An 11,497-nucleotide genomic window follows, 5' to 3' on the forward strand; every position below is an offset into this window, starting at 1 on the left:
GCCCCATGCCTCCTCATCCCAAGACTCCCCCAGTGACACAACCCCTAGCCATTTCCAGAGACTAAAAGTACAAAAACATATGACCATAAGAGATTCTTTTGCAGGCAAGTGATAGGAGCTGGAGGCTGGCTGCCTATCAGGTCAGCCTCCTGGGGTGTAGCTGGGGACAGTAAGGACACTCATTTTATTACACTTCTTTCCTTCCTATGTTTCTGTTTTTATATTTTCTTAGCAGCAACAGAACAGGAAGACAGTCTTGAGGTATTTTAAAGAGGTTTTTTTTTTTTTTCTTAAAAAAAATAATATAAAGTTATAAAAAGCGGCAGCAGCCTGGGGCCCGGATCTGGAGGGGAGGAGGTGCTGGCGGCTCCATTGCAGTGGGCAGGCACTTTCTCGTTAATGGGCTTTTGACTGCAGGAAGACAAGAGGCAAGAGACAGGGTCAGGCTAGGGGGTCTACCTGTCCTCCTATCCAGTGAACTATGTGGGCCATAAAAGCTAAGGTTCCACTTCCTCCTGCTGGTCTTGCATAAAGCTAGGCATGGGGGAGGATAAATGCCTGCCCAGCAGAGGCAGTCTGGAGATCACCCATGCAAGTGGGGGACACAAACACACTCAAACCCTGGGCAACTGTCAACTTATTATTACTCTCATATGGGTGCCAAATGTGTTGGGATGCACCTGGTCAGTGCCTAAACCAGGATGGCATCCCCTCTTCCCACCCAATTCATCCTTCCTGGCTAAGATCATATGTAAAGCTCAGAGCATGCTACTTCAGGGCTCCCATCAGAAGAGGCAAATAAATCTGGCTGCTGGCTTTACTGGAAACCCTGAAGAGTTTGCCTGACACCTGAAAACCTGGCAGTGGATACATGTGCAAGGTGGGCAGTCATGCATATGGGGACCTTGGGTGGTGTCCCTGCCCTTTCAGGCCCTAATGCCCGAACACAAAACCAACGAACAAGACCAGCCCACCCACCCTGTGCCCAGTGTGTTAGGCCACAGCTCTGGGACCCCAGCTCAACCCCACTGCCCAAACCTTTCTTATCAGAGCTCATGGAGTCCAACTTCCTTTCCTTCAGGGAACAGAGGTAGCTCCAGTTCCTGGAGTGAGGGCCACAGCCAATTCAGATAGTGGCCCTTTAATTAAAGCAAAAGTTGGGGAAGGGGGAGAGGCAGAGGCAACATCTCCTTAGCCCAAGAGACAGGGCTGGGGAAGGGGAAGGCCCATCAAGCAAGAGCTGGGGTCACCTCTTCCTAGAGAAGATGGCCCAGGAACTCTCAGCTTCCCCAGTCTTCCCCTCCCTGCACAAATTTTTTACTTAGGCACCTCTTTCTGTCAGGTTCCTGCTGGGCACGCCAACCTCATCCATCCTGACCCTTTCCCGCCCCCGATCTTCAGGGAGCCGGGCTGGTACCTGCAGTGTAGAACACTTCTCCTCAAAGGCCAGGGCCGGACCCGGCTTCTTGCGGCGCACAGAGCAGGCCGCGTCAGCAGGGGCACCGGCCTGGCAGTGCTTGGCCTTCACTGGCCGGCAGTAAGTGGCCAGGTTTTTCCGCTTCTTGGCTACCTCCTCCTCAGAGAGGCAGTTGGTCGGCAGGGCCTTGGCCGCATGTCCAGCCACCCCCTGGCTGTCCAGCTGAGAGGCCTTGACTGGCGTGGGGGGCTGATGAGGGGAACCCCGACAGTCCAGAGGCCCTGCCCTCTTCACTCTTGGCCCCACCGTCCCATTAAGCCCCAGGCCCAGAGCAGGTTTAGTCTTGGCTGTGAGGCCCCGGCATCCAGAGGGCTTGCCTTTTCCAGTGGGCTCCAGGATGCAAGTCCGTTTGAAAGTGGTGGGGCCGGGCGATAACTTTCGCTTTCGAGAAGGAGCCTCCACCTCAAGCCTGTCCTTGCCTTTGGACGACTTGCTGGCCTTGGAAGGTGGGAGCTTGCTGAACGACGGGGATGGCGTGTTGGCAGGCAGTGGTGAGGTGATGGCCTGGCTCCCGCCTATGCACTCCGCCTGACTACAGGCGGCTGCCACGTTGGGGGAGCCTGCAGGGTAGCTGGGGACAAGGCTGTCCTTGGTGGGGGGCGTGGAGGCGGGGCAGGTGGGTCTGGGAGGTGGGCCTGGAAGGCGAGGGCTGCTGCCCGTAGGGGATGGACTCAGGGGAGCAGATGGGAGGGAGCTGACAAGGTGGGATGGAGGCTCAGCCGCCGGTGGGATCTTCCTGTGGCAAAAAGAGAGCCCCACTGTGATGCCAAACAAGCCAGAGGGCATCCCTACCAATATACAACAGCCTTTCCGCCCCATGGAGAAATGGCCCAGAAACCCTGGTGGTGCTGCCATCTTCTGGGAGATGCTGGAACTGAGGAACACGAAGAAGGCCCAGGGACAGACAGAGATGGAACTAATATATAGATGCTTTAAGAATCTCACTGTAAATCTCAGGTTAGCCATCCCCTATCCCTACTTACCTAAAAGGTACTGGTAAGAGTTAAGATCCACCCCCAGACGACCCATTCATGCCCGACCTTAGCCTAGCTCCAGGCCACCAAGTTTCCCCACTTCCTCTTCATCCTACTTGGGGGTTTCCTGGCCAATAGCCAAGCCACGTCTCTAGGTATGTGTGAAGAATTAGGGCTTCTGAAGCCCATGAGTGCCTGGGACCCAGGGAGGGAAGTTCTGGGGCCGAGAGACTCACTTCCACATGTGGGAGCTGAGGTGCCGTTCCAGCATGGAGCTCAGGGCCGAGCAGAACCGGTCCAGCCGGCGGCTAAACACGTAGCATCCTGGACTCACCAGCCGGCTCCCAAAGGTGCAGAACTGGAGGCAGAAGGAAGGTACATGGTTACCGGTGCCTGAAATACAGGGAGGGTACCTTCACACAGAATCGGACCTCCTTCCCACACTCTGGGCCAGGAGGGCTGCCCCTTCACCCCCAGCCCCCTGGGTCCTTACCGCCTGTGGCCGAGGAGGCCGGTTTGCATAATGGCAGTCAGTGGGGAGGTGGAGTTCATCAGATGTCCCCTCCTCCTCACTCTCCTCACTGGAGGCCTGGGCCCCACCCCGGGGCAGGGGGAAGGGGAACAGGCCTGGATCCCCATCACCACAAGGGCCTTCATCATCCAACTCACTCTCAGAGGAAGCCCGGGACCTGGAAGGGCCAAAGGGGATGTGAGAGCAATGTGATAGACGTGGGTCGGGGGCGGGGGTGGGTTGTCTCTGAACCCACCAAGCTCAAAAAGCCAGGGCAGACACCCTGTGGGCCATCAGACAAAGAGGAAGGGGGCCAGGGAGGGAGGGGACAGCAGAGCTCAGAGAGTCAAGAGCCAGAAAGATCAGGGGCCACAGCTCCCAAGGGATTCTCTCCCCAGCCCCTTCACTTTCCAGGCCCTGCATCCTCGGGGGGAAAGTCTGCTCCAGATTCGCCTCCTCCAGAAAATCTTCTGAGTGTAACTGCACTCAGCTCGGGTCAACCCAGTCAATTTTCTCAACCCCCTTCTTGCATCACATATTCCTGTGAGCCTCTCTGTGAGCTGAGCCTGTGTTTCGTGTCTGCCCCTCGTGTTACAGGCAGAGATGGGTGTGTGTCTCCTTCAGCAAGGCAGGCTCTCCCCCAGGTCCAGCGCAGCCTCTGCACACGAAGGGGCCAGTGAATAAATACACAGAAGGACTGCCTCACCCAGGACCCTGACCCTTCTGGCTCCCCGATGACGACTTTTCGCCTGGTGGGAGCAGCTGGGAGAGTGTTTTTATCCTGGGTGTTGGATCGCTACAGAGAGGCAGGGGTATTGCAGTATGCCAGGTTAGCAGCGGGGGAATCACCTGCTTCCACATCACTGCCAGGTCTCCTCCCCCACATCAGGGTGGAGTGAGCAGCATTTTCCAGGACACCCCGGGGCCTGTCTCCAGGGGTCCCTGACGGTTTGGGGCCAAGCGTCCCCAGGTCAGATGGGTGCTGGCTCCTGGACCTACCTGGGCAGTGCACAGTAGGGGTAGGTCGGCTTGGCACGAGCAGAGAAGGCGCCGCTGGGAGCAGCTGCTGCTGCCACAAGTTGGACTGAGGCGGGGGGCTCCTGGGAGGGGCGCTCGAGAGCTGCCTCCTTGCGCCCTGGGCTCTTCTCCTTGGGAGACTCCCCTTTGCGGGAATTGGCCTTCAGCTCTGCCACCAGCACGTCAAAGTCCTTGGCTCGGCCCTGGACCTCCCGGCGCTGGTGCACCGAGTGGATCTAGAACACAGCAGGGTGGAGGGTGGGGAGGGGGTGTGAGCTGAGCAGGGGAAGGGGAAGCAGTGTGTTCTGGCTTAGGCAAGCAGACAGATTAGGGGGGGATCTGGGAGCCACCCCCCTGCCTGCTGTCCCTACCTTGGGCCCACTGGGGCAGCCCCTTCTCCCCATCCCTGGTCTGGGCTTAATCCCCATCCCTTGAGTTGGACCTTGGATAAGATCGCACTTCCTCTCCCTTCCCAGGGTCCATGTTCTCCCTCACCAGGCAGAGGGAGTAGAGCTTACCTTGCAGGTGAGAAGGCGGGTACAGATCTTTTTGGTCTCTGGATTTATTACCCCACACTGCCTGTTGAGGTCGCACTCCTTCCCTGTGGGGAAAGCAGGTCCCGTGAACCCCACAGCCACTTAGAGGAGGCCCAGGGGAAGGTCTGGCATCTTCATGCCAAAGGCCTGGGAAGAGCTAGGCCTAAGGCAGGAAAGCCTCTGGCTCTCAAGTCTGCGGCTGTAGCCTTCCAGACAAACTCCTCTGGACATCAGCAGCATTCTGCTGGGCATAAGAACCATCCCGTCCCCATTACCAGCCCAAGAATCCTTTGAGGGGCTCCAAGCCCCAAAAAGAGCAACATATACCAAGAAACAGGAGCAGCCACAGGCATCTGGAATGCCAGGGAAACCAGCTATGGGAGGTTTCTGGTGCCCTGGATCTAGGTGAGAAAAAAGATAAAGGTCCATAGCCCAGGGTGAGGAACAATACCTTCACCCTTGGGCACAGGCTCCCACAGCCTTAATCAGGACAGCTGGACTGAAGAGAATCTTCCAAGAAAGCAAGCAGGTCGAGTGAGTGCCCGTGTCAAGGGATGACCAGGGGTCCCTGTACCCCAGCAATCTGTGATGGCCAAGCTCCCTCTTCACTGACCCCCTCTCCATCAGACCCAAGGACAAAGTTGTCCAAAGGAGTCCCCACTCTACCTTCCTGACCCCCAAGACCATGACTACTCACGAGCCATCTTGCGGTGGGTTTTAGGGGGCAGCTTGGCCCCACCAGGCTCCTTTTCAGAAGGGCTGCCTTCAGTCCGGTGACTGGGACCCTCGCTGGGGGCTATCTCGATGCTCTCTCTGCCAGGAAGTTCTTTAGAAGGGGATGCCATGGGATTTTTTCCAGGGGAGTCCTTGGTGAGGCCACCTGGCTGGCTGAGGAAAGCAGAGGGCGGGGCCACCCTGATTCCATGTCCATCGGGCTTCGGAAGACTGGACATCTTCTCCAGATTCACCACAGGCACGAAAAGGCTATACGTGGAGAGACGGTGTAGGCTGGGAGGTAGGGAGGCTGGGTCTGGGCCCCGGATTCTAGCCCAGGACCATCTCCTTTCCCGGAATTTGGGTGGGCTCCTGCAGGGGTGCAGAACTCGGGACAAGGGAATCCCATATTCCCTGGAGCAAGCGGAAGGGAGCTGCAGAGACAGCTGGCTCCCTCCCACCATGAGCAGTGCCCATCGCCCCATGGCTGCTTCCATTTGTGTCAACCCCTCCTTGGGCTGTGTGGTCAGGGCTTGTTTCAGGGAGTCTCCAGCCTTTCCTTACCAGAGGTTGTCCTTCTGGGTCTTCTCAGGAGGCTGATGGCCACGGCTGCGAGACCCCTGGCCCTTCTCCCTGGAGGAGGTTTTGGTAGAACCTGGGCCCCTACAAGCAGGGCCCTGCCCATTCACTACATGGCATTTCTGAGAGCTGGCAGGGGCTGGAGGTGGAGGTGGGGCCCGGGTGTAGAGCTTGCTGAGGGGCCCATGTCTTCTTTCTGTCGCAGGAGGAGGAGAGAGCAATCGAGGTGAGTGCTATTAACTGCCTCCTGCCTCATCCTCCTAACCCTGCTCACAGATTTATGATAGAGAATCTGCAGTTTCCGAATGTTAGGTTTTAGATTTGCCTCCTTCCCCTTTGAATCTGCACCTTCAAGACTGAAAATTCTAGGACTCTGCTTCCTGAACCTCTTAGCTCTTCCCAGATGCTAGAACTTTACTCCACCAGATGCTAGAAGTTTGCTTCAACAATAATCCCAACCAACCACAATGTCTGAAGCTCCACCCCACCCCACCTTCCTATTCACAAAGCCTCCCTCCATTACCCACGTGACCTCCCAACTGGCCCTGTCCTCAGAGTTCCAAGTTCCACCTTCCCCTGTTCCCTCTATCTCCTCCCTAGGGCTCCCCTCACCGCAGTGCTTCTGGAAAGCTTGAGGCTTCACCACTTGGCTGCAATGGTTACATACAACCAAATAGAAGTCGTCATGGGCAGGGCAGTGCCCGAAGATGGACATGTCTGCAACGACAGAAGCCCTTATCACTGGGGCTGGGGATGCCAGTGTTTCCCTGTAAGATCAGAGAAGAGACCCACCCACCACTCAGATGACACTTCCCCTCCCAGCTGATATAACAGGCTTTATGATGGATGCTTCCAGAGTTCAATCTAACCAATCCCTAAGAATGCAAGCTTTCAGGTGAGAGAGCACCAAACACCAATGATTAGGATCTCCCTCAGTAAGTCACAGGAGCCAGAGGAAGAGGCTGACTCAGACCTATCAAAGTGAGAATGCCCAGACTGGCTGCTTCACCGGCTGCAGCCACCTCCTAGGTGGTGGTAGAAGAAGGAAAGGTGGTCCTGTCTGCCCTGGGCCCCAGCCCTAATGTGTGCCGACTCCCACCTTCTTTAATGAGGGTCATGGCATCCAACTTCTTCGGGTTTTTGTTACTCTCCTCCAACTCAGCCCCTGGAGGAGAAACACAGCTCAGAAGGACCACTCCCATCCCAGACGCCCATCTCCAACCCGACCAGGTGCTGTGGCCAAGCAGGAGGAAGCCCCTGCCTCTTGACAAGCACCCGGTGCTCAGGACCACCCAGAGAACCATTCAGTGGATCTTTCTCAAGTGGTCATTCTTCCTTCACCTGCTGCCTCTGGAATAAGCTGGCTCCACCTCGAGGATCCTTTCGTGTGGCTCCTTTACTCCAAGGTGCAGTTCAGGATCCCACTGCTGACTAGTTGGGTGACTGTGGGTACTTATCTCTTTTCTGGGCCTGCTTCCCCATGTAAATGGGGAACAGTCCTTCACTTATTTTACTACAGATCCCTGAGGCCCTCCTTGACATTTCTCAGATGTGTTCTTTCTGCTTTTTTGTGGCATCCCAAACAGATACTCTCCCAGGTCCCCAACCTCAATTTTGTTTCACTTGGGTTGCCATGCCATTGTGAAAGTTACACCCAGTTACTCAGGTCCTGCACTGACAGGATGGCCATACAGCAGAGAAACTGCTATCTTGGGGCCCTTCAGCATCTTCAAAGTCCCCTTGGTCAGCTACGAAAACCCTCTTCCTCTTAAGGGGGTTTGGGCAAGGGTTGCCCTTGTACCTCAGTTTCTGGGTTGATGACAAAAACATCTTAGCTATGCAAAGCAGCTCTTTCCCCATCCCCCTACCTTACTGCTCTCCCCTCCCTCCTCTACGCCCCCTCCCTGTCCCTTGGAAAAAAAAAATCAATTCTGAGTCACCAAACCCGTCTGATTCCATTTCCGGTTCTCAATGCACCCAGACCCTGACAATGGCCCCATCCTTGCCCACCCAGCATGGGGCAGTTCTAGGGTGGCCTGAGGCTCCCACTTAGGTCTGCTTCTGACACCTACTAACAGACTTGCCCCTTTCTAGAATGAGAATACTGAGAGTCTTATATAATCTACAGCTGTGAGGGGGGGGGTGGGTTAGGTATGCAAGAGACAAGGGGCAGCCCCCACTCTGAAGTCGGTTAAAATGCAGTAATGGACAGAACTGAGCTGGGAGTTGGATGTCTCAGAAGAGAACAAGTGTCATCAGAGACGGCTCCATGTGGTCTCCTCCTCCACCTCTTCTCACTTGCAAACTTCTTCAGGGGCGTGATGCCTGCTGTCACCCCAAAGACCACGAGGCCAGATGCCCCCTGGGGCCCAGGAGACAAAGATCAGGAAAGGGGCTGTCAGCCTGCTCCACCAAAAGCACTCAGGGGCCTAGAGAAGGTGGGTGTCAGGGGAGAGAGCCCGGGAGGTAGGGCAAGAGGCCCGGGAAAGGACGAGGGGTTGGAGGCATGGATGGATGGACAGAAGGAGGGAGGAAGGGAGGATGGATAGATGGATGGACCGATGAACTAATGCGGAGGAGGCGGGGGTCCAGTGGCACTGCAGTCGACAGGCAAACGCCGAAAAGGAGCAGAAGGTGTGGGGCAGAAGGCGACGGAACAAGGGGGGTTGGGAGGGGGGCACAGAAGTGGGGTGCGTGGGAAACACGTGGAGAGGACTGTTGCGGATGGGGAAAGCCCGAGGCAGGTGCAGGAGGGGCGGAAGCTGGAGGACAGCAGGCAATTAGAAACATAAAGGAAAGCAGATGTAGGGGCAGGTACTGGGCGACGGCAGAGACAGAGGTGGGCAGGGTGGGCTGCTGGCGGAGAGCCGGCGCTAGGACCCGGAGGCGCGAAGGTGGCGGAGAAGGCGGGCACTAGGACCCGGCGGGTCCTTTGTTTGGGGGGCCGGGGAGCCGGACGGCGGCTCCCGTCGGCAGCTCCCCTCTGCTCGCGGGGGCCCGGAGCGGGGGAGGGGAGACAGGGATGGGGTCTTCAGACTCTAGGGGAGCTTCACTCACCATCGGCCGCGGGCAGATCGGCCCGCTCCACCCACGAGCTCCAGCTCTGTCCCGCGAAGTCATCGAGACTCGGCACCCGCCGCTCCAGAGCGGCCATTGCTGCCGCCGCGCGTTCACGCACCGCCATCACCGCCGCGGACGCGCGCCCGCCCAGGCGCCGCCGCCGCGCGGCCCCCTCCCCTCATCCCCGCCGCGGGCACGCCTCCCCTCTCCCTCCCACCTTTCCAGCTCAGTTGCGCAAGTGCAGCACTATTCGTCTGGCTCTCAGTCTCTCGCCCACATAGCCTTCTGGGAAATGTAGTCAGCTAGGTGGTGCTGTTGCCTACTGAACTTGCCGCGAGAGCCCCTCCAAAATGCATGATTGCGGGGGGAGAAAGAGACCAAAGCCTCAGGACCTCCTCTCTTAACCCTTGTGAACACATTCTTTCTGCTACCAGCCCCTCTCTTAAACTCACTGCACACAGACCCCAGTCCCAAACCTCTCTGCCCAAGATGCCCCTTTAAGCCGTGCCTCCGCCAGCTGGCTGGCTCCCCTTCTCGGGCTGGCGGCCACGATCGACTTCGCTTCCCTGTAGATCGAATAGGGTAGGTGCAGGGAGGTGGGCGCTATGAATCAGAAGGGCAAAGGGAGGGGGTCTGTAGGATGTGCTGAAGGACACAGGGGTTGGAGTGGGGGAGAATCCTCAACTCTGGTGTGTCTTTGTGGGAAACCCACGCTGCCCTGATGCAGAGCAGAGGGTTGGAATAGCGTTTTCTGGATTTGGTAGGACCTAGCTGAGCTGACCACGATCACCTGTCAGGATGACAGAAGGCTATCTGTGAGCCAGAGCCAGCCCCGGAACTGGGGTAGCCCCGAGGCTGCTGGTGTTTGCAGCATCTCTGGTGATGCGTCTCTCCCCTTCTGATAACTGCGATCGATGATCGATACCCTGTATCGCCTCTTCCCAAATCCTGGTTGGACCCCGACTCCATCCATCACTTTGGCTTCTTTTTCTAACGAATATTTTCTGTGCTGGCAGGGCTGCTACCAGAGCTTCATCATAGGGTGATTTCTCATCAGATCTGTTATTTTCCTTGCTAAGGCCTAGAAAATATTAATACCTTAATCACCCACATCTTTCTCCTCAGCTGATAACGTTCTTTCTCACCTTCATACACTCAAGACACAAAAGCCTGTCCCCTACCCCATCACATCGGAAAAGAGATCCTAATTCTCTTTTCCCTTACACCTCACCCCGTATTCATTCTTTCATCTCAGGGGAAACCAAACTGGAGGCAAAGAAGTCAAGGTCTGTGACTTCAAGACCTCTGAGCGTCTTCTCATTTTCACCCAAGGAATGTTAAAGTACTTCAAGGATGATCTCTGATGGTAGAGCTTCTTAACCTGAAAGCCATAGATGATTCCTAGGAGATTGGCAAATCTGGTGACATTGAGCATAATTTTGTGCCCAAGTGTATTTTTCAAGGGACTATAAATGAAGCCTATAACTGTCTGTCAGAAGGGGCATAGAGGTGCAAGTTTGTAAGGTTAAGAGGGCAATGCATAAGGCCCTCAACTCCTGACAGGAAGCTAGATTAGGTCACAAATGGTAGGAGAGCACAAATGGAAACAGCATTGTGGAAGCCACTATCTCCTGCCTTTTGAGTTTGCTCTAAATTTATTAATGAATTTCAGTTACTTTGGATTGAGGAGATGTCACCAGGCTGGGGTCTGCCAGGAACAACTCAGCCTTCAGACTCTTATCGCTGGGAGTGCAGAGTGGAGAGGAGTAGAATGATGTTTTGGTTGAAAATGCTGATATTTGTCCAAGAACTTAAAGCAAGGGGAGGAGGAAAAAAAATCCCCATAAGGGCTACATTCTTGGCTCCTTCATGGCAAATGCTTGAAGCACTGTTTATTCATATGTATAATGACAAGCACCAGAAAATAACATGCAACATTCTCCCCCCACCCCTGATCTGCAATCCCAGAAGAAGGACATCTACGACCATAATAGTGGAGGGAACTCGTGTTCAGAAAAGGTCCAAGGTGGGCATCCTGGCAGGGTCAGAATTTACTAGGGCAAAGGCAAGTGCCCTGCCAGCTGGCTTCCTCCCGGCAGCTGGAGAAACCAGACACCTTGTCCTACCTCAGGCCCCACTAGGCAAAGTGGTGATGCCAGCCCTGGTTGGAGGGAACATGAGTCCTCTGAGGACAGTCCAGCCCTCTAAAAGTAATGAGGTGAAGCAGCCTTTCCTTTTAGGATGGCCATGAAGAGAGAGGCCATAGCCTAGATCAAGGCTCTTCTGGCTGAGAACAAGCCAGCCACTTGAAGAGGATAAAAGAGCCTTCTTGGCCCAAGGGAGAGCTCTGGGCTAGGAGTCCTTGGTAGGAGTGTATACCTACCCACCCCCTTTCCCTAGCTGAAGGGCCAATTAGTAACTTAGGCCCCCCAAATGAGAACACTTTATCCATCACATTTCAGATGAATTATAAATACGTACACAGAATGAAACATAGTTCCAGTAGAAGCTGCGCACAGACCCTCACAGGGGCCAACCTGAAGAACCATGAAGGAACCCCTTTGTTCTCTGAGGCTCTGGAGCTGCAGGCAAAGCTGTCCCACCTTGTCCTTGAGTAATCACAGGGACA

At 55.6% G+C, this 11,497-nt stretch overlaps 1 protein-coding gene across 9 annotated transcripts; it reads right to left on the reverse strand.

The window, feature by feature from the left end:
• Window positions 1–261: 261 nt before the first annotated feature.
• On the reverse strand, window positions 262–10,625 carry ATXN7L2 (ataxin 7 like 2). 9 transcript variants are annotated; one of them, NM_001102255.2, is given in 11 exon segments: window positions 276–411; window positions 1,039–1,103; window positions 1,418–2,213; window positions 2,688–2,809; window positions 2,945–3,140; window positions 3,962–4,215; window positions 4,498–4,580; window positions 5,213–5,499; window positions 5,794–6,004; window positions 6,908–6,973; window positions 8,866–8,987. In NM_001102255.2, coding segments are annotated over 10 exon segments (2,169 nt in total). In that variant the 5' UTR covers window positions 8,963–8,987; the 3' UTR covers window positions 276–411; window positions 1,039–1,046.
• Between the last annotated feature and the right edge of the window lie 872 nt (window positions 10,626–11,497).

Source organism: Bos taurus, chromosome 3 (genome assembly GCF_002263795.3).
Source record: "Bos taurus isolate L1 Dominette 01449 registration number 42190680 breed Hereford chromosome 3, ARS-UCD2.0, whole genome shotgun sequence".
NCBI lineage: Eukaryota > Metazoa > Chordata > Mammalia > Artiodactyla > Bovidae > Bos > Bos taurus.